Genomic DNA, 22,328 nt, shown 5'->3' on the forward strand with positions numbered 1-22,328 from the left:
TTTACAAAATTTAAAATTCAGTTTTCATTTTGTTATCTTCTATTGTCACCCCGGAGTCGTTGACGAGCAAGTGTATAGAAGCCTTTGTCCCACTTATTGATTTTACCTGTGACCAGAATTTCTTGGGTTCTCGGCAAGATATTTTGCAAAGATATGACAGCGATTGTTGTACGCGACATGCAATGATCGTTTTACAGACTTATGAATTTCACCCTGCTTTCATTTCTTTTCAGATGTGTCTTGTCTAAGGAACTAAGAGTGAAACAGTTTTTGCTCCCTCAGCATTTGCCATATTTTTGTTATTAAACCACAGTGGGTCTTTCCCATTGTTAATCTGCTATTTTATGTGCCTGTCAATTGTTCAATAGCTCAGCTACATGGTCTGTGGCTACCCATACTCCTATCATTTGTTTTATGTCCGATTCTCATTTTTGTAGTCTCATTTGTGACACGGCTCCAGATATTCTCTACTTATGTGGGAGTCATGATGCAAGTATAGTCCATAGTATTCTCACCAAAGGCAGACTTATTTAGCTGTCACAGTCATGTGCAATTGACATTCCATAGAAGTTGTTAGCAGTCATCATCTATGCTGCCATCAGTAATATGTTTCACTTTTGTGAAATGTTCTGCCTTGCAATTATGAGGAACATTATTGCATATAGGCCAAAGGAGCACATTTCTCCTTCCATATTTCTCAAAAAATTTGAAGTACTTTTTTATTAGTCTTGCTGCGAATGATCATGAAATTGTGGCACCTCTGAGCCAATAATTTTACCTATATGTTACTTTAAAAAGCTCTTATTTATGTTGTTTTGTTGATTTCCTTAAAATCTTACCATTGCTTCATAAAATCTGAAATAATGCTGTTAGAGATTCCGTATGCTTTGATTTCTTTCTTTTTTTATTTTATTTTTTATTCTCAGTGGCACTAAAATGTCAAGTAGTTTGCTTACCTTTAACCTAGTGAGTTGTATTCAAATACCCTACTGATTGCAGTGAAATCAGATTTGATACATATTGGCTAGTATGACTGTCTAACATATCAGCTAGTATCATTACTGGGTATGGTAAACCTCAAAACAATCATCTAAATGGAGAGCAACACAACACTTTTTACACTGCCATGCACTCTCCCTTTTATTCATCTTGAGTAGCACACAACACATGTATTTGTGACACTTCTTTCTTGTTAGTTTAACTTTTGTTTTTGCCTGGAGTCGCATAATGGTGGTACTCACTGATAGTTGCCCAAGCACAGAGTACTCGGGTAGCTGTGTACTCTCTAGCAGCTGCTGTCCAATGTTGATTGTGAAGTTGGTGTAGCAGACATGTTTCTTTCCACTGATCTTATGATACATAATGAAGGAGTTGAAAATATGCATATCGAGAAGATAAAAGAAGGTCTTTCTATACTCCTTCACTGTGTGTTGCATGAATAAGAAGTAAGCTATCACTGGGTCTTGAAGGTCTAAATCACCCATTCTCTACTGATGCTGAAGATGCAGGTTTTATCACCACCTCTCTTGATGTCTTACTTTTCTTTCCTCAGTTTGCGTAATGTCAGCAGATTTATGATGACTGGACAGGAATCAACGTCTTTGTTATCACGCCACTTATCACGTAATACACAGTTGCAGAACCATCTGTCATGCTTTGTACATTTCAGGTGGTGGTTTTTTTTTTCCCCCAGTCAGTGCCTACAACATTTGTCTGTCTGTGAGTCTTCTAAATAAGTCAGATAAAGAGTATCAGTTATCTGTTAACAGTGTGTTACCTTTATCCAACAATTGTTCACACTTGTTTAGCACTACATTTGCACTGGCTGGAAGGTTAGGATCTGTCACATCATCATCAGTATAAATTCTGAAAGAGAGACAGTAGCTAGAACTATGTAGATTCACAACATGACCTTTCTATGTTGGCACTGCAAACACCTGAAAGCCATTATTCTTCCCGAGGGCATGCAGCTCTTCTTAATGTTAAATGGCGATAGCATCATCTTGGGTAAAATATTCTGGAGATAAAATAGTCCCCCTTTTGGATCTCTGAACAGAGACTACTCAGGAGGCTGTCATCAGGAAAGATGAAAGTGGCATTCTACAGGTCAGAGTGTGGAATATTATATCCCTTAATTGAGTACAGAGGTTATAGAATATAAAAAAAGGAAATGGAAAAGTTGAAGTTAGATATAGTGGGAATTAGTGAAGTGTGGTGGTAGGAAGAACAGGACTTCTTGTCAGGTAAGCACAGGGTTATCAACACAACATCAAATGGGGCTAATGCAGGAATACAGCTAATAAATAATAATGAAATGGGAATGTGCATAAATTACTTTGAATAGCATAGTGAACACATTATAGAAGCCAAGACAGACACAAAGCCAACACCCACTACAGTAGTACAATTTTATATGCAAACTAACTCCAAGATGATGATGAGATTGAAGGAATGTTTGAGAAGATACAAGAAATTTTTAAAATAATTGCAGGAGATGAACATGTATTTGTGATGGGGATCTGGAATTAAATAGTGGAAAAAGCATGAGAAGGAATAATACTAGGAGAACATGGCATGACACAGGATGCTGCCTGGTGGTGTTGCGGACACATGTTGTAGTAGAAAAAGTATGTAAGTGGAACAGACATTGATTGGGGGATCACCCTAGGAAGATACGGGCTGCAAGTGGGGAAATCCACTGAGATAAGTAACTTTGACAAAAGGAAGATTATTATTACGCAGAGCCTGTGAGCGAGTATTTCAAAAATGGTGAAGGTTTCTGTGGTTGGTTGGCGCTTTATGGCACAAAACCGCTAAGGTCATAAGTGCTCATATTGTAATGTAAGAAAAAACAAATACTAAATAAAAAAAAGGCAAAAACCCAATCAAGAAACTTTAAAATAGAAGCAGCTAAGGACAAGGAGAACCCTAGGGAAAATTTCTCAAAATATCATTGAGATGGCGGAGGTTCAAATTTGCTTCACCATGCCGCTGTGGCAAATAAAAAGTAAGACATGATTGACAGAATGCGTGTCATCTGCTAAAACATCTGATAAAGTAGACTGCAAACATACACGTAAACACGAACTGTTAAACAATGGGCACTGGATCAGAAAGTGGTGCACTGTCAAGGGTTGAGAGCAGTAGGCCCAGTGTGAGGCAGGGTTGCCACTTAATAAATAGTGGTGACTCAAATGATTGTGTCCTATATGCAGCCAGGCTAAAATGACCTCCTCATGACATTAGGGCCGAGAGGAAGTCACCATACTATTAGGAGAGATTTAATGTCCTGGAGTTTGTTCCCCTAGGAAGAACATCATTGTGTGCTCCAGAGTGATATTACATGCTGACGCAGTGACACAATCATCCAAGAAAGCAGAATGACTTGAAGGCCAAGGGAGGAGAGCTGCAGCCTTGTTCTCTGGCACGCTGACATGACCGTCAACCAACAGGAACACCACATTCCCCCCCCCCCCCCCTCCCCCCACCACAGCCACACACACAATAAGCGAGTGGAAGCATTCTTGGATCCACATACTAAATTATAGACTGAGAACAGCGTGTGAAGGCTGTGAAGAGCACTGAGAGAATCTGAGCGGATGACACCATTTGGAAGCCCATGCTGCTGGATGTACTGGGTGGCCCCATAAAGGGCGTAGAGCTCTGCGGCAGAAATCAAGCACTGATCAAGAAGCCAATATTGAAAAGGATTATTGCCAAGTACAAAGACACACCCAACACCATGATTGGTCTTGGAACCATCAGTGTAGAAGAATTCACTGTCCCCAAACTGCGTGCAAAGTGCAAGAAACTCGCTGCAATACACCAGGTCGGGAGTAGTGTCCTTAAGAAGTGAATGGAGTCCAAAATGAACACATACCTCAGCTTGAAGCCAGGGTAGTGAAGAGATTGCACCAACAGGGAATGTGGCAGGGAGCATAAAGCAGAGCTGTTGAAGCAACAAATGAAAACAAACTTCGAGAGGCAACAGAGAAGGGGGGTGCAGCCCATACTGGCAGTCAAGGGAATCATAAAAAAAGGGAGCATAGGATGGCTGACCGGGCATAGGACACAGCTGGCTCATGTAACAACTAATGAGAACATCTCCTCGGTAGGACAACGGTAAGACAGCAGCCTCACCATAAAAACTCTCAGCAGGACTAGTATAGAAGGCACCAGTGGCTAAATGTATCCTGCAATGGTGGAGTGTATTAAGATGACATAAGATAGACAGACATGTGGTTGAATATATGATATATCCATAATCCAGTTTCGAATGGACAAGGGACCAGTATAAATGGAGGAGGATGGTCTGATCCGCTCCCTATGAGGTACCACATAAAACACGTAGAACACTGAAGGAGCAAGTGCAACAAGCTGCCAGGTAAGAGATGTGGGAAGACTAACAGAGTTTCCTATCAAACATGACTCCCAAGAATTCCGCAGTGTCAGCGAATGGAAGAAGGAATGGGCCAAGACAGGGAGGGGGAAGAAACTCCCGGTGCTGCCAGAAGTTCATATGACAGTCTCACCAGCAGAAAAGCAGAAGCCATTGTTGTGGGAGACAATCCATAATAGGGTTCATGGCTATGGCAAATAAGATGACACTGAGCACAGAACCCTGAGGCACCCTGTTCTCTTGAATAAAATTGTGTGACAGAGCCAAGCCCATATGTACCTTAAAAACATGGTCTTTCAACAGTTCCCTGATAAAAAGCGGCAGGAGACCCCTGAAGGCCAACTCGCACATAATATGGATGATACCTGTTCTCCAAAAGGTGTCATATGCCTTCTCCAAATCAAAAAAATGTGGCCAAGTTTCACAAAACATTGTTCATAATATGAGTTGACAAGGTGATGAGATGATCAACTGCAGAGCAGTGCCTACGGAATCCACATTGGGCATCAGTGAGGAGATTCTGAGACTCGAGCCACCACACCAGCTGACCATTAATCATATGTTCTGTCACCTTGCAGATGCTACTGGTGAGGGAAATTGGGTGGTAGCTGGAAGGCAGATGTTTGTCCTTACCAGGCTTAGGTATGGGAATGGGAATGGCCTCACTCCAGCAACTGGTAAATGTGCCAGCTGTCTAAGTGCAGTTATATGCATGGAGGAGAAAGCATAAGCCCTCAGGAGATAAGTGTTGCAACATGAGAATGTGAATGCTGTCCAGTCCTGGAGTGGATGTTGGGGATGAAGAAAGTGCATGTTTAAGTTCCCTCATAGTAAAAGCAGTGTTTTAACATTCATGATACCAAGAGGAGAAAGATATCATCCTTGCCTCCGCTACCCATTTCAGAGGGAGAAAGGCAGGATGGTAGTGGGTTGAAATCGAAATGTCTGCAAAATATTGGCCCAAGGTGTTGGAAATATCAAGATGGTCTATAATGATATCGTTTACTATGATCAGACCGGGAACTGGGGAATGAACCACGGTTCCTGGAAGCCAACAGAGATTACCCCCAAACAACAAAGGAGGGAGTAAAACTGTTGAAACAGCTTTGAAAAGAAAGCCAACTAATTTTTTTGCGATCCCTGAAAATGTGGTGACACTGCGCACATAGCTGTTTATAACGGATACAGTTTGCCATCAGGGGATGGCATTTAGAAACACAGAGACCATGTCTCTGTGTGTGGAACGTGTTGCAACATGCCTCAGTCCACCAGGGGGAAGAGAGTATGTTGTGGTGAGGAAGATGTACGAGTTATGGAACATTCTGCAGCAGTAAGGATAGTGTTTGTGAGGTATTCTACCTGGTCATCAGTGCAGGGGAAATGGTGTTCATTGAAAGGTGCCAGTCAGTTTTGGAAAGCTGCCAGTTGGTTCGACACACAGATGGGATAGGCATTAGCAAATGAATGACACAGGGGAAATGGTCACTCAAGTAATTACATGAGGTCTTTGGGAACTGGAAGATTTGTAATTGCTTCAGTGTGGTGTGGTGCAGCCTGATGTCATGTTCTCACAAAATGTGTCCTAGATATTGTACTTAATGTGCCTTTCCTTGTTACATTTTAAATTTTTTTCTGTGACAGGGATGTCATCCAGGTAGTTCACAGCATTAGTAGTTTCCTAATTAAGTGTTCTAAGTATCATTGGAACAAACTCAGTGTACTGGAAATCCCAAATGGTAATCTCTTGCATCAGTAAAGTCTAAATGGAGTATTTATGACTAAAAATCACTGCGCTTCTTCACCCAAAGGTAAATGTAAAAGGTTCCATCAAATCAAGTTTTGTAAAATATACGCCACCAGCTAATTTTGATGTTAGTTCTCCCAGTTTTGGAACTGAATAGGAATCAATTGAATAGGACTCAATTATGGATTGTGCAGTTACTGTCACTTTGAAGTATTCACAGATTTGTAATGTGCCATTCACTACTAGTAATGAATTATATTGCACCATTTTGTTCTGAGTGATAAAGTTCCTGTTTTACTTCATCCCTTAATGCGGAGGGAATATTGTTTATTGTGCAGAGTTTTGACACAGCGTTCAGCTTCGACATGATGTGTGCTTTGGAATTTTTAATACTACTTCTTGTGTATGAAAACAATATTATCACATTTTTGCAACAGTTTCTGTAAATTTTTGTTTGGATTGTCAATGTAAAGCTGATTTGCTCCTCCTTAAACTGTGAAGCCTAGAGTATTGAGTAAATCAAGGTAAAGCAAATTTGTTGCTTTCTGTGGATTTATAACTACAAATCTGGCCTGTTTGGTAAACTGCTTGTATGCAACATTTGTCAAACTGATCTTTTACTGGAATTTGTTGGTCACTGTAGCTAAACAGCAAATTCTGAAATTTAGTTAATTCTGTCAAGACTTATTTCCTGTACGTTAGTAAATTAAGTAAATAAATTGACAAGCCTGTACCAATTTGAAATGTCAATGACACTTTATTATCTATGAGTGTCACAGGTAAAGCCTTGTCGTAAACTGAAGAGATAGCATTCACTTTGTTTCTTGTCCATGAAAGTTTATTGATTTGTTTATGTTCATTGTGAACATCATTTGAAGGTTTAGTGTAAATCACTTTCATGTGCCTGAGTGTCTTATTACACTGCCTGATGTGCTTAGTGTTGCACACTTCGAATTTGTGTCCTGACTTGTTGTAATCATTGCATTGTGCATTTTGAAAGAAATGATCTTTGCACTTGTGGTTAACTCCACAATGTGCAAAAAATTTTATTTTTCTTTAGGGAATCTGTTTCCAATCTGTTGTTTCCATTTGCTGCTCCTTGATGTACACTGACAGCTGTGTCATTGACTTGGCCATGCAAGCCAGTTATGCATTGTAAATGTGCAAGTGTCTCCAGACTGGAGCCCATCTGCTGTTACTAGCATTTGTTCATGTGCCCAGATTAAAGAAAAACAGTAATGCAAAGATGAATTATTCAAGCTAAGCAGGTCTGCAAGTCTTTCATTAATTTATTATCAGGCAAGTCAAATGCATGATAAGCACATCATCAATGAGAGAATCAATATAATTGTCATTTTGGCACTAAAACTGCCAGTCTCTATTTAAGGCCTGTAATTGTGCCAGCCACTCTTCATAACCTTCATTTTGTTTCTTAAAGCATTGAAAAAAATTATGCCAAGATGTTGCAGCATGGACTTGTGACTCAGAGTGTGATTCTAACTTAGCCTTAATTTCAGCATAGGAAAGATCCACAGGTTGAATTTCAGGACACAATTTCTGTATGAGTTTGAAAACTTCTGGCCCAACATTTTCCATGAGAAAATGCTTTGCATTCAACATCACCAAATACTTGATGTGTGATAATATTTTGCTTTAGTCGTGAAATGTAGTTAGGCCAGCCTTCTGTTTTCTGGCTGAATGCTGGTGACATCTTAAGGTGTGTGCACGCTACTCATGCTCGCCAGACTTGTGCTCACCATACTACCCCAGTTGCTTGCCAGGCTTTGACTTGTTAGGATCTGCTCTGTACCTGCAGTCATGACCAGTGCCAGCTTCCCGATTTAAAAATGGTTATAGCAAGTGTCAGCTTCCTTGTGATGCACCTATTAGCCCAGGAACAAGATATAAGAAGACACATCAAAGACCAAAGAAAACACAGGTGGTTGATGACCACAGTTTTCGGAAGCAGAAAAAGATATGGTGGGAGTGATTTGATGGACAACTTGCATGTTGAAAACATAAATTTCAAGACATACTGCCTTATGTCTGCATCTAATTTTGAATATTTGATAAATTTGGTTGCACCAAAGATGCAAAGGCTGATATTTGCAGTGCAGAAATTCAAAGGCCTTGAAAGTGAATGAGTTAGGAGCAGTCACTTCCTCAAACCCGGTGCCAGACTTCCCAGGCTCATTTTTCTTCTGGTGGACTTTCCTATAAGTGGCTAATAAGGTGATCAAACAATGGAAACTTGAGGTAGGAATATCAACAATATGGGAAAGAAAGATTGCTATTTACCGTAAAGAAGATATGTCAAGTTGCACACAGATGCAATTAAAAGACACTCACATAAAGCTTTCAGCCACAGCCTTCGTCAGTAAAACACACACAAACACACACACACACACACACTCACACAAAAGCAAGCACACTGCATGCACACACAAGCGCCAACTCCAGAATCTCGGGCTGGAATCATAAGCTGGTCTTTATAATTCAGCCATACCCATGCAGAGTTCTGTTGTGATGGAATCTCATACTTCTCTCTTTATATTTTATTTTATAATGGGAGTTTGTGGCATCTTACAACACAGGATATTGTTCATAAATGTGTATGAATTTAATAGTAAAATTGTCAGTCCACTCCATTTTAAAACAAAAACGTGATGTCCACAACACAGAAAAAGATAAACAAAGACCAAATTGGACAAGTGCAGTGAGCCAGTTGATGAAGGCTTCTCACCCTCCACACTGTTCATGCAGCTCCTTGTGCATCCCTCTGATATACTGACAACAGGCAGAGCCAGACAAGCCATAGGCTTGGGTGGGTCATGAGCCCATCTTGCGGAGAGTCCTTGGAGCTTACCTCTGTCCACATTGATCATAAGGCTCAAGTCTCCCAAGCACACAAGTAGTGTGAATGCACCTTTAAACTTTCCTTGACCATTTTCTTAGTCAGTTTCAAGTTTTGCCAGGGGTGCCACCAGCAGCTGCTGAGAGGCAGACAGCTGCAGCCAAAGGAATACAACTGGCTGAAGCTTATCAGCTTCAGGTTGGCCCATATCTGAAGAATACAACTCAGAACAGTATAATAAATTCTTTGAAATCTTACTGACAAAAAAGGGAGTTAACAGCCCACAGACAATCATATACAATTGCAAAGGCCACACTAATTCCAGTGCGTTGCAACAGGAATGTTTATATGCACTCGCCAGTTTGGTCATTGCCAATGAAAATCCTTGTTGCCATTTTTTATTATAGAATGAGCAATGTCTCTTTCCAAAAATCTGTGGATTTTGTCAACACAAGTAATACGGGTAACATGAAATGATACAAGTAATAAGCATTTCCTACAATATATACAGATATACTCAGCTTTGAGTGATGAGTGGTAGGTGGCTCTGTAGGTAACATTCTACACACTAATCTAACTTAACACAGTGAAAGAAAACTATCTGATCTATAGAAGTTCAGTCTGCACTACTGTAACTAACAATTATTTAGTTCAGGCTGAAGTTTGAATAACACTTATAACACTTTGACACTCAGTGTATATGTCCAGTATCGGTTGATTAAAGTGGCTGTATATAACAGTGGCAACTGATGATCATCACAGCTGGCAACAACTGTAAACATTGGTGGGAACTGTTGCTGGCAATGAACTGGCCAAGTGTGGTTGTGCATCCCAATTTATCTGTAGCCAGCAGAATGATCTCCAACTGTGATCCAAATGGTGGATGCAGAAAGTAGTTCCTGGTGTCAGTACCATTTGTGGCAGCTACCATATCCATATTTGGATGAAGTGAAGTCTTTTGAAGGTCTTAGGTTGAATGAATGAATAGGTTCTTGTTTATGTCTGCCATCTAAATGGTGACTGATTGGAACTCTGGGGTGCCAGATGTGGAGATTGCCTGGTTGTTATGTACACATCAAAAAACAAACATAATTTCATTACAGGTGGTGCATAAAAGATTAAATGTTTATTATTGGAATGCTGATGTTCTTGGGATGTTAAATACATAGGCTTGCTTTTCACAGGAAAAAGGTGGATGAACTTAATTTTTGTTTTCATTATGAAACAGTTTATTAATTCACATAGAGTACTCAGTTTAAGAAAAGAAAAAGAACTATGATCATGGCTGTAGACTGGACCAGAATGAAGCCTTAATACTTTGATATTGATAGTCAGTGTGGCTGTATCTAGAATGTTGAGCCAACGTTATAATGTCAGTTCTGCAAACATGAAACTCTTCCCCAGCCGGGTCTACATTCTCATTCTATTTGTCCTTCAATTATAATTTGGCTGACGATGTAATTCTTGTTTTGCAAAGTGTTCCAAAAATGCACTGTTTTCCTGCACTTGATGATGGTTATGACAAAGATATTTGTCAGCATGTTAATGCACATCATCATTGGTGACATGTTCTACTCACGGAATCTGTAGTACATTTCCAGTGCCTTCAGGCTGTTCATAGATGTGAGTTTAATTGGTGCTGTTGGGCTGGGCTAGCACTTGGATGGGTGACCATCTGGTCTGCTGAGTGCTGTAGGCAAAAAGGGTGCACTCAGCCCTTGTGAGGAAAAATGAGGATATACTTGATTGAGAAGTAGTGGCTGTGGTCTCGTAAACTGACATACGACTGGGAGAGCAGCGTGCTGACCACATGCCCCTCCATATCCACATGCAGTGATGCCTGTGGGCTGACGATGACACGGCGGGTGGTTGATATTGTTCGGCCTTCATGGCCTGTTCGGGTGGAGTTTAGTTTAGTTTTCAGTATCATAGGTATTTCATTTTTCTGACTCTTTTCAAGTATGTTCACACCCAAGTTAGTTTTCACTAGTGAAGATAATTTTGTTCAGAAGAAGCTGAAGGTCTCACATCTTATCTAATATCACAGTGTAATCTACATAAAATGGATATTGCTTAAATGGATTCTATCAGTGGTGTTCACTTCTTTGTTGCTGGTACCATCAAATGCTTAACAAAAATGGCTCCAGAATATATGTTGAAGAATTTCTGAGATAATTTAAATCCTTGCGAGACAAGTTTTAGAATTCTGATGTCATCTGAAATGTGATCTCATTGTATTCTTTGTAATTATTCCTTTACTGCCACTACACGGAAATAAATGTATGTAATTAGCTTTAAGTTTTCTTATTATTTTCACCATTTACACAGTGCCACCTCTTTTCTTATGTGTTGTGATGTATATCTTCCATGAATCTCTGAAAAGCAGAATTATGCTGGTTTTATTGTGTGTCTACAGATCGAAGTCCAAAGTGTATTTTTAAGAGTAGATTAACAGTGGGAAACAAAAATTTTGTTAAATATGGAGTATCAGGCTAAAAAGATAGACTGACATGACAATCCAGTTCAAAATCCATAGTTCATGTCACAGTAATGTACTCCTCTACAGGTTTCAGACAAAAGGAACATGAAAGGGAACTTATGAAGGGAGGTAACAGAATATGACTGCAATTTAACAGATAGCAGAGGCTTTGAGTTATTGAGAGACACACACAGAAGAGAATGAAAACTTAGCTAGTTTTCATCTTCCACATCTCACACAATATTTTCTCAAAATCTTGTAGTAATTATACTTATATGTAATCACAGTATTAATATAATTATTAGTTAATGCATTAACTGATTTCAGTTTCAAAAGTTGAAATGATGATACAGGACCTAAACAATCTGTTACAGGTCCAGAGGCAAGATATCATTGTGCAGGTGGCATGTCCTCCACCCAATGGCACTGCTGCTCTCCTTTATAGTGGACTTATACCTGGCAAGCCAGAATATGCACTGCCACTTACAGTTCTTGTTTTCTGGGTTGTGTGCTTCCTGTTAGCAGCAGCCAGCTTTCTCATATGCCGGCATCAACCACGTCGCCCGAGAACAAATCCTAACAAACCGTAAAAATGTTACTACAGTGGAACTTCACTCAGTGAAATACCCGTGCCACACTATCTGTTCCATTTTGTAACATTCACTCTCAAAACAATTTTAAATAACTGTGAGGCTTCCTTTCTGCCAGCAATTTTGTAAATTTTTTCTATTATTTATCAATGTGAATTGCTGTAGATATATCTCAGTTTATTCAAAATGGGAAGTTACCATATTACCATTCATAACTGGATGTGTATAACTAATCATCAAGTGTATGCCACTGATACATAATTTATTTAAGTAAAACTAATACTTATAATAAGTATCATTGACAGTAAAAATGGGTTTTTATACTGTAATTAATTTGTGTGTAAAAATACAGTAGTCCTTTTTTGTATAAAATATTCTACTGTTAGATAATTACTTTGTAGAATTTAAATTAATTACCATTCATATCACTTAAAGAAGCTTCTTGTGTTGTAATACATTCTCCATATTATCTCCTTCCCCCTCCAAATCTGTTAACGGTACTAGTCATTAAGATAAATTCAAAACATCCCAGGACATTTTTCTTATTTTGTAACAATTGAATAACAGCTGCAAATCTCCTGAAAAACCTTACCATTCTTTTATACTTTTTTGTGTTACTTTCAGCCAAACAAATACAGAAACTGAATCATGGTAAGTCTACAAAAGATTAATTGCACTGACTGCATTGAGAAAATGGTTAGATTTCAGAAAATTCTGAAGAGTTTTTTTTTTTTTTTTTTATCTCTATAATGAAACGAATGAATATAACAACTTACCATATAGTTAAGATGTTGTCCAGTGGATAAGCACATAAGCAAGACTAAAAATGTTGCTAAATTGTTGTACAACATCATTCTGCAGAGCTAATACAAAATACACACACACATCCAGCAGACTACATTGTAGCAGCACTGCGTATCAAGCTAAAAAAAAAAAAAAAAAAAAAAAAAAAAAAAAAAAAAAAAAAAAAAACAAACAAACATCATTATTCCTCATTAAAATGTCTTCTTTAGCTCAAAAAGGTGGAGTAATGCTGCTATCATAATAATTGCTCATTTACCAAAATGGTACAGAAATGCTGATACATTTGCTTCAGCTCCTCTTATTCCATACAATAATTTTTGTCTCAAAAGTTGTAGCTTATGTAATGACCAAAAAATTATATACTTCTTATAGTGAACTTTTTCATACTGTTAAGTAAACTTACCTACAAATGGTCAGCATATGCCCTTATTTACCACCATCATCATCAGTGACAACAACAACAACAACAACAACTTCATTGATTTGGCCACCTACAATTTACCAGTCTACCTGTTACTAAGACATCCCTCATCATGTCTTCCTCAGGATGAATGGCTTCACCATGTTTAAATAATAATATAGTGTTGTACTGTAAACACTTACTGTTCCAAAATCATTGTACTATATCACACTATACTAAAATTCATCATTAGCATATTCTATTATTAATAATGGTAGGAGTAAATGTAACAATGCATCCTATAGTTTAGATGTGCAACCATCCAGCATGTCCTATTCGAGTCTTATCACACACATATCCTACACTATCAAATTCAGAAAACAGTCTTGTTCTGTACCGCTTCTGCTGTAACTTTTGTGCAACCTTTCATGTGGACAAGGCCACCAACCAGCTATCTATCCAAATGAATGGCCACTACCAAACTGTGGCAAAGGGCAGAGTTGATGATCCAGTAAGAGACTGCACTGCTGAGCACAATATAATTGACTTCAGTAGTTGCTTCACAACCTGTGCTATCTGGATCCTCTCCCTGAATTGCATATTTGAGAAATGTCCTTACAACACATTCTTTTATCCAGCAATCCTGCTAGTGTCAGTCTGAACTAGCCCCTGTCTGACATGCAACTCTGTGCATATCCACATGTCCCTCACTTAACCCATTCTACACTTACACTCTCCTCTCTGCAATCTTCTTCTTCCTCTGTTCACAATGCCTTTGCTGTAGCCACAGGGAGCTCACTAGTACCACACTCCTATGTCATTCCCTTGCTGCCTTTTCAGACAATCTTCCCTCCTCTACCTCCACCACTAACCAACATTCTTTCTCATCTTGGCAACTGCATCCAGCAGAGTCTCTCACAACAGTCAAGATACAGTGTCAGTGCAATGTAGTCAGCCGGCACAATATAACCATGCACATGTATGTGCATTCTGTATTAGTTATGTCTGAAGAAGGATGTTTCTAAGAATTAACAGTTTTTGCAGTCTTGTCTAAGTACCTATCAGACAATAAATTCTTCAGCTATACAGTTAGTAGTTAACCCTGTTCTTTCCATACTATGTATTCCAACGAATATTTTCCATTATCATATCTATTCTATTAAAAGCTTATATCATTAAGTTTAAGATAGTGAGCAACAAGGTGAGGGCTAAAGTATAAGAGTGATTCAATACTAAATACAACTTCCATTTTGCAGCACTTACGAGCATTTCAGCAATGTAATAGATCCATGTAGTCGAGTATCAATAATGACCTTTATGAATATAATAGAGGGAAACATTCCACGTGGGAAAAATATATCTAAAAACACAGATGATGTGACTTACCGAACGAAAGTGCTGGCAGGTCGATAGACACACAAACAAACACAAACATACACACAAAATTCAAGCTTTCAGACAAATGTCTGCTTGTGTCTGTGTATGTGCGGATGGATATGTGTGTGTGTGCGAGTGTATACCTGTCCTTTTTTCCCCCTAAGGTAAGTCTTTCCGCTCCCGGGATTGGAATAATGACCTTTAGATATTTAGTGTTTGCAGACCACAGATATGTACACCAATTAGCTTTAATTGATATGTAAATATTAATATGGTTCTGGAAAGACTTAAGTAGAATATAAATAATGATGAGGGTAAAGTTAATTACTCAGAGTACAGTTGAGGCACTGAGCAGTTGTCACCAACTCCAACTGAAAGCTAGCATTGAACCTAGCCTCTCCCAGTTCAGCCACCCTCCAGCTGTGATCCTCTCCCAAACCCATTGAACCACCCTCTGCTATCTTCCAGGAAATTCATATCCTCAACCTAATCTCACCTTCCTTCTCAAGGACACAACCCTTTCTATGGAGGAAAGAGCAGCCATTCACAATCTTAAAACAAAGCCTGATGTGATCATCCTCCCATTCAGATAAAGGCTGCACCACTGCCATGATGTGCTGCAGTGATTATCTGAGAAAGGTATCTGCCATCTATTTTTGACTCAAAATCTCACAAGCTCTGCAGTAGTGATTCCATCCCAGATGTTCAGCATAACCTCCAAATCCCTACTCAAGTTCTTAGACATATCCCTTAACCTCTTCCTCTCTCCATCCTCATCCCAACTACCTCCCACACACCCACCTTTTATATGCTTCCTAAAAGATAAAAACCTGACCATTCCAAATGCCTCATTATAGCAGGTTACTATGGTCCCACAGAATGAATCTCACCACTTGGTGACCGACACCCCCAATCCATTGCCTACAGCCTAGCCTCCCATATCAAAGACACAAACCCCTCCTTCATCACCTCTCTACCATTTGAATGTTATTACCACCTGGATTCTTGCTTATTGCTGTTGACACCACCTCCCTATTGAGAAGCATCCCTCATACCCAAGGCCTAGCAGCCATCAAGCACTACCTCTCTCAATGTCCTGCCAACTCCAAACCCACCATTTCATTCCTTATATGGATGAAAATATAATCCTTACCTAGAACTAATCTTCCTTGTAGGGAAATATACACAAACAAACGCCACATCACAGCCCTGAGTTCCTGCATGTCACCCTCATATGTCATGCTATATCTAGATTGTAGATGAAACCTTCTTAGCCACCCAAGATCCTGGTATCTTCATGATTTTGACCCAGGGCCAAGTACTCCTGCCCTCATCCCTCCACAGCCTTAAACCTTCTCTCCATAATGTTTCATATTGTTGTCTTCGGCTAATGCCACATTCTTGTTTGTCAACCTCCACCTCTGTGATAGCTCCATAAAAACCTCCAATAGCAGCACCTTCACTTCACCTGCTGCCACCCCTTTCATACTAAAAAGTTTCTCCCCTACAGTCTAGGCAGTCATGGGGAGCACATCTGCAGTGATGGACAATCCTTTGCCCACTATCCTGGAGGTCTTACACAGCCTTAACAGACAGGTACTACCTTCAAATTTAGGCTACAGATATCTCATGCCATATTATTACATGCCCATAATTCTGCAATCATCAACATGAACCTGCTGCAAAGGTACATTTCCATGATTACCCACTATTGCTCCAAACTAGAACAATGCAACATATCTTCCACCAAGGTTTCAACTGCTTGCCATTGTGCCTTGAAATGAGAAACATACTTCCTGCCAGTCCCAGAGTGATATTCCACAGCACACACAATCTGTGAAATATCCTCATCCATCCTTATACCTTGCCATATCCCCTGGACTACTAAGGAGCTAGATCTATTATACATCCATCCATCCCATCTTATTTCAGTCATGGCACAGAAATATTCTACCCTATCCGAGACAACAAAAGTAGTTGTGCTATATATCAATTCTATTCAAATTTCTGCACAGGCTTTCATATGGGCTTGACCACCAGCCAACTTTCCAGCCTGACCATCTCTAAAATATGACCAAGAGCAGAGTGTGACACTGAGCAAAACATGCTTGACCTCAGTGGCTGCTTGACAACCCATGCTCTCCGGATCCCTCACCCGTGCTCTGATACCAGATACTGTGAAGTGCAAAGCTGGGAACTGTCCTTTCAACTCATCTTCCAATCCTGTAATCTTCTGCCCTCAATCTGTCCTAGTCCCTGTTCCAAACCCACCTCCACTCCTCTCCCTACCACTCCCACTTCACTTTATTAATCTACATCCACTCCATTCTTTTCACAGTCTCCCTACTCCTACATTCTACCTCCCCCACTCCACTGCTTCAGTGTGTATCCAGAAGCTTAGCTTTAATCTAGTTTATAGGCTTGTTGACAGTTCTACACCTCATCTATTTGATCAGTAATTACTTTCACTCTCTCCATTTTTTTAGTATCACAGTTCACATAATATCTGTCACCAGCTCATAGTTGGTTACTGTTGCTAATGCTCAGTCACAGGGCCCAGGGTTCAATCCCTGGTTGGGTCAGGGATCTTCTCTGCTCAGGACTGAATGTGTGTGTTGACTGCATCACCATTTCATCATTATCAATACATGAGTCACCAAAGTGGTGTCAAATAAAAAGACTACCACCAGGTGGCTGAACATCCCAAATGGGGTCTCCCAACTAATAATGTCCTACATGCATTTCATTTCACATAGTTCTACAATAATATTTTTGTTACCCCAACCAAACAAATGAGCAAGGAGCAGAAGGTGTCTTAGCTCTACTTCACCGCTGTTGAGCCGGCCGGGGTGGCAGAGCGCTTCTAGGCGCTACAGTCTGGAACCTCGCGACTGCTACGGTCGCAGGTTCGAATCCTGCCTCGGGCATGGATGTGAGTGATGTCCTTAGGTTAGTTAGGTTTAAGTAGTTCTAAGTTCTAGGGGACTGATGACCTCAGAAGTTAAGTCCGATAGTGCTCAGAGCCATTTGAACTATCACCACTGTAGAAGCGCATACAAGAAATACCATGTATGGCACGTGTGAGTGTTTTGTGTTGGGTAAAAGCAACACTGTATGCCAAAGACAGGTAACACTGCTCCTTTGTCCAGTTGACATGTACAAAACATGAAAGAACAAACAAAACACAATAAAAATTTTGAAACAATGCTGCTGAAATATACAGGGTGTCTCAGGACCGGTAAATATTCAGGGGTATGACAGAAACAATCATTTGAAGTAATAAACTTCCTATAGATATATACCCTATTGTAAATGCTTTCCTAGACAGAGCACATTTAATGTACACTTTTATTTATTTTCTGTGTTACTCAATACATTGTCTGGTTTACACCTATATAACAGTTAGCAAACATTACAACATACATTTTACAAAATATCAATTGAAAAATATGTATTTTTAACACACTGTAAGTTTCTCCTGCTCTTATTTAAGCTAATCGCATATTCTGACTGTCTGATTTTTAATAGGCAATAAGACTTGTTGGCTATTACAACATGGAGGGCGAACTTTGTTTGAGAACATTCTTAACTGTGTGCCTGCTGGCATGTGCCCTGTCTACAGTTTCCATAATTCGTTCTGCAACTTCGTTCATGCACATAACACTAGAAAGGTGCCATTGGTGGCACATTCCTTATGCTCATCCATAATTTAAAATTATTCCCTGACTATGTAAATAATTTAAGTCCCACAAATTAATGCCTTTTATTCCCAATCATATACCTTGTGTACACATGTAATAATGTCGTGTGGCAAGGGCCTCCCGTCGGATAGACTGTTCGCGTGGTGCAGGTCTTTCAAGTTGACGCCACTACGGCGACTTGGGCGTCGATGGGGATGAAATGATGATGATTAGGACAACACAACACCCAGTCCCTGAGCGGAGAAAATCTCCAACCCAGCCGGGAATCGAACCCGGGCCTTTAGGATTGACATTCTGTCACGCTGGCCACTCAGCTACCGTGGGCAGACTGTACACGTGTGATCCTCTCTTTAAGAAGGCTCAGGCGGAGCTGACTCACTGAGGTGCCAAAGCAAATGGCAGGCTTCAAGCAGCACTCTTCTAGTACAATGGGGCTTTCCTATCAGTGATGCTAATATGCTGGATCGAAGATGCATATCGGTAGATTCCATCTGTCCAGGATAGGTGTGATACCTGTACCGTTACAGCATTCACATTTAAGCATTATCGTACACATCAAATTACAGTTGTTGTAAAAATGTGTTCTTGTTCTGGCATGGTTTGCTGAACTACATGTTCAGAAGAAACAAGGGAACTTGGAAGAATGCCTGTTTGATGTAATGTGCTGAAAACTCTGGTGAACACTATAAGGTCAGGAATTCAGTGGGTGAGGAAGTGCCAACTGTATTCTTCAAAAGCAGCAGGAGCACTACCATCACAGAAGCTTTTCTGCATACTCTTCATTAGTGTAGATGTGTGGCATTTTTGCCAGTGCATGTACAAACAAAGTTAACTGATACTTCTCTCTTATACATTCTCAATCCCTTGCACTACTTCACTCGCAACACTGTGGACAACTGTGCATTCAACTGGCTAGTTTAATGGCAGAAGGACATCCTGAGCAAAGAGGTTAAAAGCAGTGGGGTACGCTGGGCTGGAATAGAGCATCAAAGAGGTCAAGTGGGTAAGACATATACACCACTAGCCCCAAACATACACTCCTGGAAATGGAAAAAAGAACACATTGACACCGGTGTGTCAGACCCGCCATACTTGCTCCGGACACTGCGAGAGGGCTGTACAAGCAATGATCACACGCACGGCACAGCGGACACACCAGGAACCGCGGTGTTGGCCGTCGAATGGCGCTAGCTGCGCAGCATTTGTGCACCGCCGCCGTCAGTGTCAGCCAGTTTGCCGTGGCATATGGAGCTCCATCGCAGTCTTTAACACTGGTAGTATGCCGCCACAGTGTGGACGTGAACCGTATGTGCAGTTGACGGACTTTGAGCGAGGGCGTATAGTGGGCATGCGGGAGGCCGGGTGGACGTACCGCCGAATTGCTCCACACGTGGGGCATGAGGTCTCCACAGTACATCAATATTGTCGCCAGTGGTCGGCGGAAGGTGCACGTGCCCATCGACCTGGGATCGGACCGCAGCGACGCACGGATGCACGCCAAGACCGTAGGATCCTACGCAGTGTCGTAGGGGACCGCACCGCCACTTCCCAGCAAATTAGGGACACTGTTGCTCCTGGGGTATCGGCGAGGACCATTCGCAACCGTCTCCATGAAGCTAGGCTACGGTCCTGCACACCGTTAGGCCGTCTTCCGCTCACGCCCCAACATCGTGCAGCCCGCCTCCAGTGGTGTCGCGACAGGCGTGAATGGAGGGACGAATGGAGACGTGTCGTCTTCAGCGATGAGAGTCGCTTCTGCCTTGGTGCCAATGATGGTTGTATGCGTGTTTGGCGCCTTGCAGGTGAGCGCCACAATCAGGACTGCATACGACCGAGGCACACAGGGCCAACACCCGGCATCATGGCGTGGGGAGCGATCTCCTACACTGGCCGTACACCACTGGTGATCGTCGAGGGGACACTGAATAGTGCACGGTACATCCAAACCGTCATCGGACCCATCTTTCTACCATTCCTAGACCGGCAAGGGAACTTGCTGTTCCAACAGGACAATGCACGTTCGCATGTATCCCGTGCCACCCAACGTGGTCTAGAAGGTGTAAGTCAACTACCCTGGCCAGCAAGATCTCCGGATCTGTCCCCCATTGAGCATGTTTGGGACTGGATGAAGCGTCGTCTCACGCGGTCTGCACGTCCAGCACGAACGCTGGTCCGACTGAGGCGCCAGGTGGAAATGGCATGGCAAGCCGTTCCACAGGACTACATCCAGCATCTCTACGATCGTCTCCATGGGAGAATAGCAGCCTGCATTGCTGCGAAAGGTGGATATACACTGTACTAGTGCCGACATTGTGCATGCTCTGTTGCCTGTGTCTATGTGCCTGTGGTTCTGTCAGTGTGATCATGTGATGTATCTGACCCCAGGAATGTGTCAATAAAGTTTCCCCTTTCTGGGACAATGAATTCACGGTGTTCTTATTTCAATTTCCAGGAGTGTATGTACGTTAAACGTATTCTATCTGGGAAACCATTCAGAATAGGGCAGATGTCTATATAAAATCCTTTGCTTCAAACCAACTTGCCTGTCATATCCCTGAATATTGGCCATTTGTCCTGGGACACACTGTATATGTTGGATTGAAGCATCATCTTGAGAAACTTCAAGAGCAGTATGAACCGTAAGAATAAGATGATCATAGATAAGTAACTAAGATATGATGTGAAAGGCTTCATGTAGAAGATTTCAAGGGTGTTTACCATTGGTATGACAGCACAACATGACATTCAGCTGCATTCATTTGTAGAAGTATGATATGGAGGATCCTCATAAACTGGCCATATGTGCACACTGCCATTTATAAGGAAAAAATTTTTACAACTAGGAACACAGTATCAAAGCTGCTGTTCCAGTAGTGGGCGCTTTTAACAGAAATGGGCAATTATTGCATCCATTATATTCGGGAATAATTATGCCTGTGAAATTAGTAACTCACAAGAGACATTGATCTCAGAATGAGATTTTCACTCTGCAGCGGAGTGTGCACTGATATGAAACTTCCTGGCAGATTAAAACTGTGTGCCTTCCAGCTTCTGTAAGTTTGGAAGGTAGGAGACGAGATACTGGCAGAAGTAAAGCTGTGAGGACGGGGAGTGGGTCGTGCTTGGGTAGCTCAGTCGGTAGAGCACTTGCCCGCGAAAGGCAAAGGTCCCGAGTTCAAGTCTTGGTCCGGCACACAGTTTTAATCTGCCAGGAAGTTTGAGACTGATCTCATTTATAAAAACCTAACACTTTATCTTATGCACATGAAACAGTCAAGCTGTGCTATGGTGTGATATCAGTCTTACTAGGGAAGTTTCCCTATAACTGACAGGATGAGACAAAACTTATGGGTCAGTAAGCCAAGGTCAAAGTAGCTCCAGTTGGATCAAGTTCAATAAAACAGTGTGGTGCTGAAGCTAGCATTTCTGATGATGACTAATTTACTTTTTGCTTAATTCAGTGTAATCATATCCAATTATAGGATGGTTGTAATAAAAGCTTATCTTTCTCCATCGGCAAGCTTGCTAAAATGCAAGTACAAGATCGCGTATGATGTTAAGATCTCAGTAACAGAAAGAATTTCCAGTTCTGAAATTTAGCGAGCTAGGGAGAGAAATGTATTTACTTACAAGTCTCCATTACCAATTTCTATACTTATTTCCAGGGTTAACACTAAATATGTAGTGCCTTCTGAAGTAGGAGTATAATTGTAATATCCTTAGCAGAGTAATGTCATTGGTAGTGATTGAATTCACATGTTTCAATAACAACTCTTTGTTTATTAACCTTTAACGAAACTGACAATGGAATGATACAATAAGACATGTCGAAACCTGCCCTGAAATTTTTTACACAGGAAGAAGACAACGAAAGAAATGCACTGCCAACATTTTAGCTGCTAAGAGGCACTGCAAGTATTTTGTAAAAAATGTTGAAGTTCCACATTTTTGCCGCGCGAAGAACAGCTTATGACAGCGGT

General features: G+C 40.9%; 1 protein-coding gene across 1 annotated transcript in view; it reads left to right on the top strand.

Annotated features, from left to right (window-relative positions):
* Positions 1 to 12,481, top strand: part of LOC124556447 (ATP-binding cassette sub-family G member 8) — a 327,261-nt gene extending 314,780 nt beyond the window's left edge. Inside the window, exon 16 of the mRNA XM_047130396.1 lies at positions 11,851 to 12,481. Coding sequence (XP_046986352.1) covers positions 11,851 to 12,066 — 216 coding nt within the window. The 3' untranslated portion in view covers positions 12,067 to 12,481. The remainder of the gene's footprint in view (positions 1 to 11,850) is intronic.
* Positions 12,482 to 22,328: the final 9,847 nt, after the last annotated feature.

The sequence above is a fragment of the Schistocerca americana genome, chromosome X, assembly GCF_021461395.2.
Source record: "Schistocerca americana isolate TAMUIC-IGC-003095 chromosome X, iqSchAmer2.1, whole genome shotgun sequence".
NCBI lineage: Eukaryota > Metazoa > Arthropoda > Insecta > Orthoptera > Acrididae > Schistocerca > Schistocerca americana.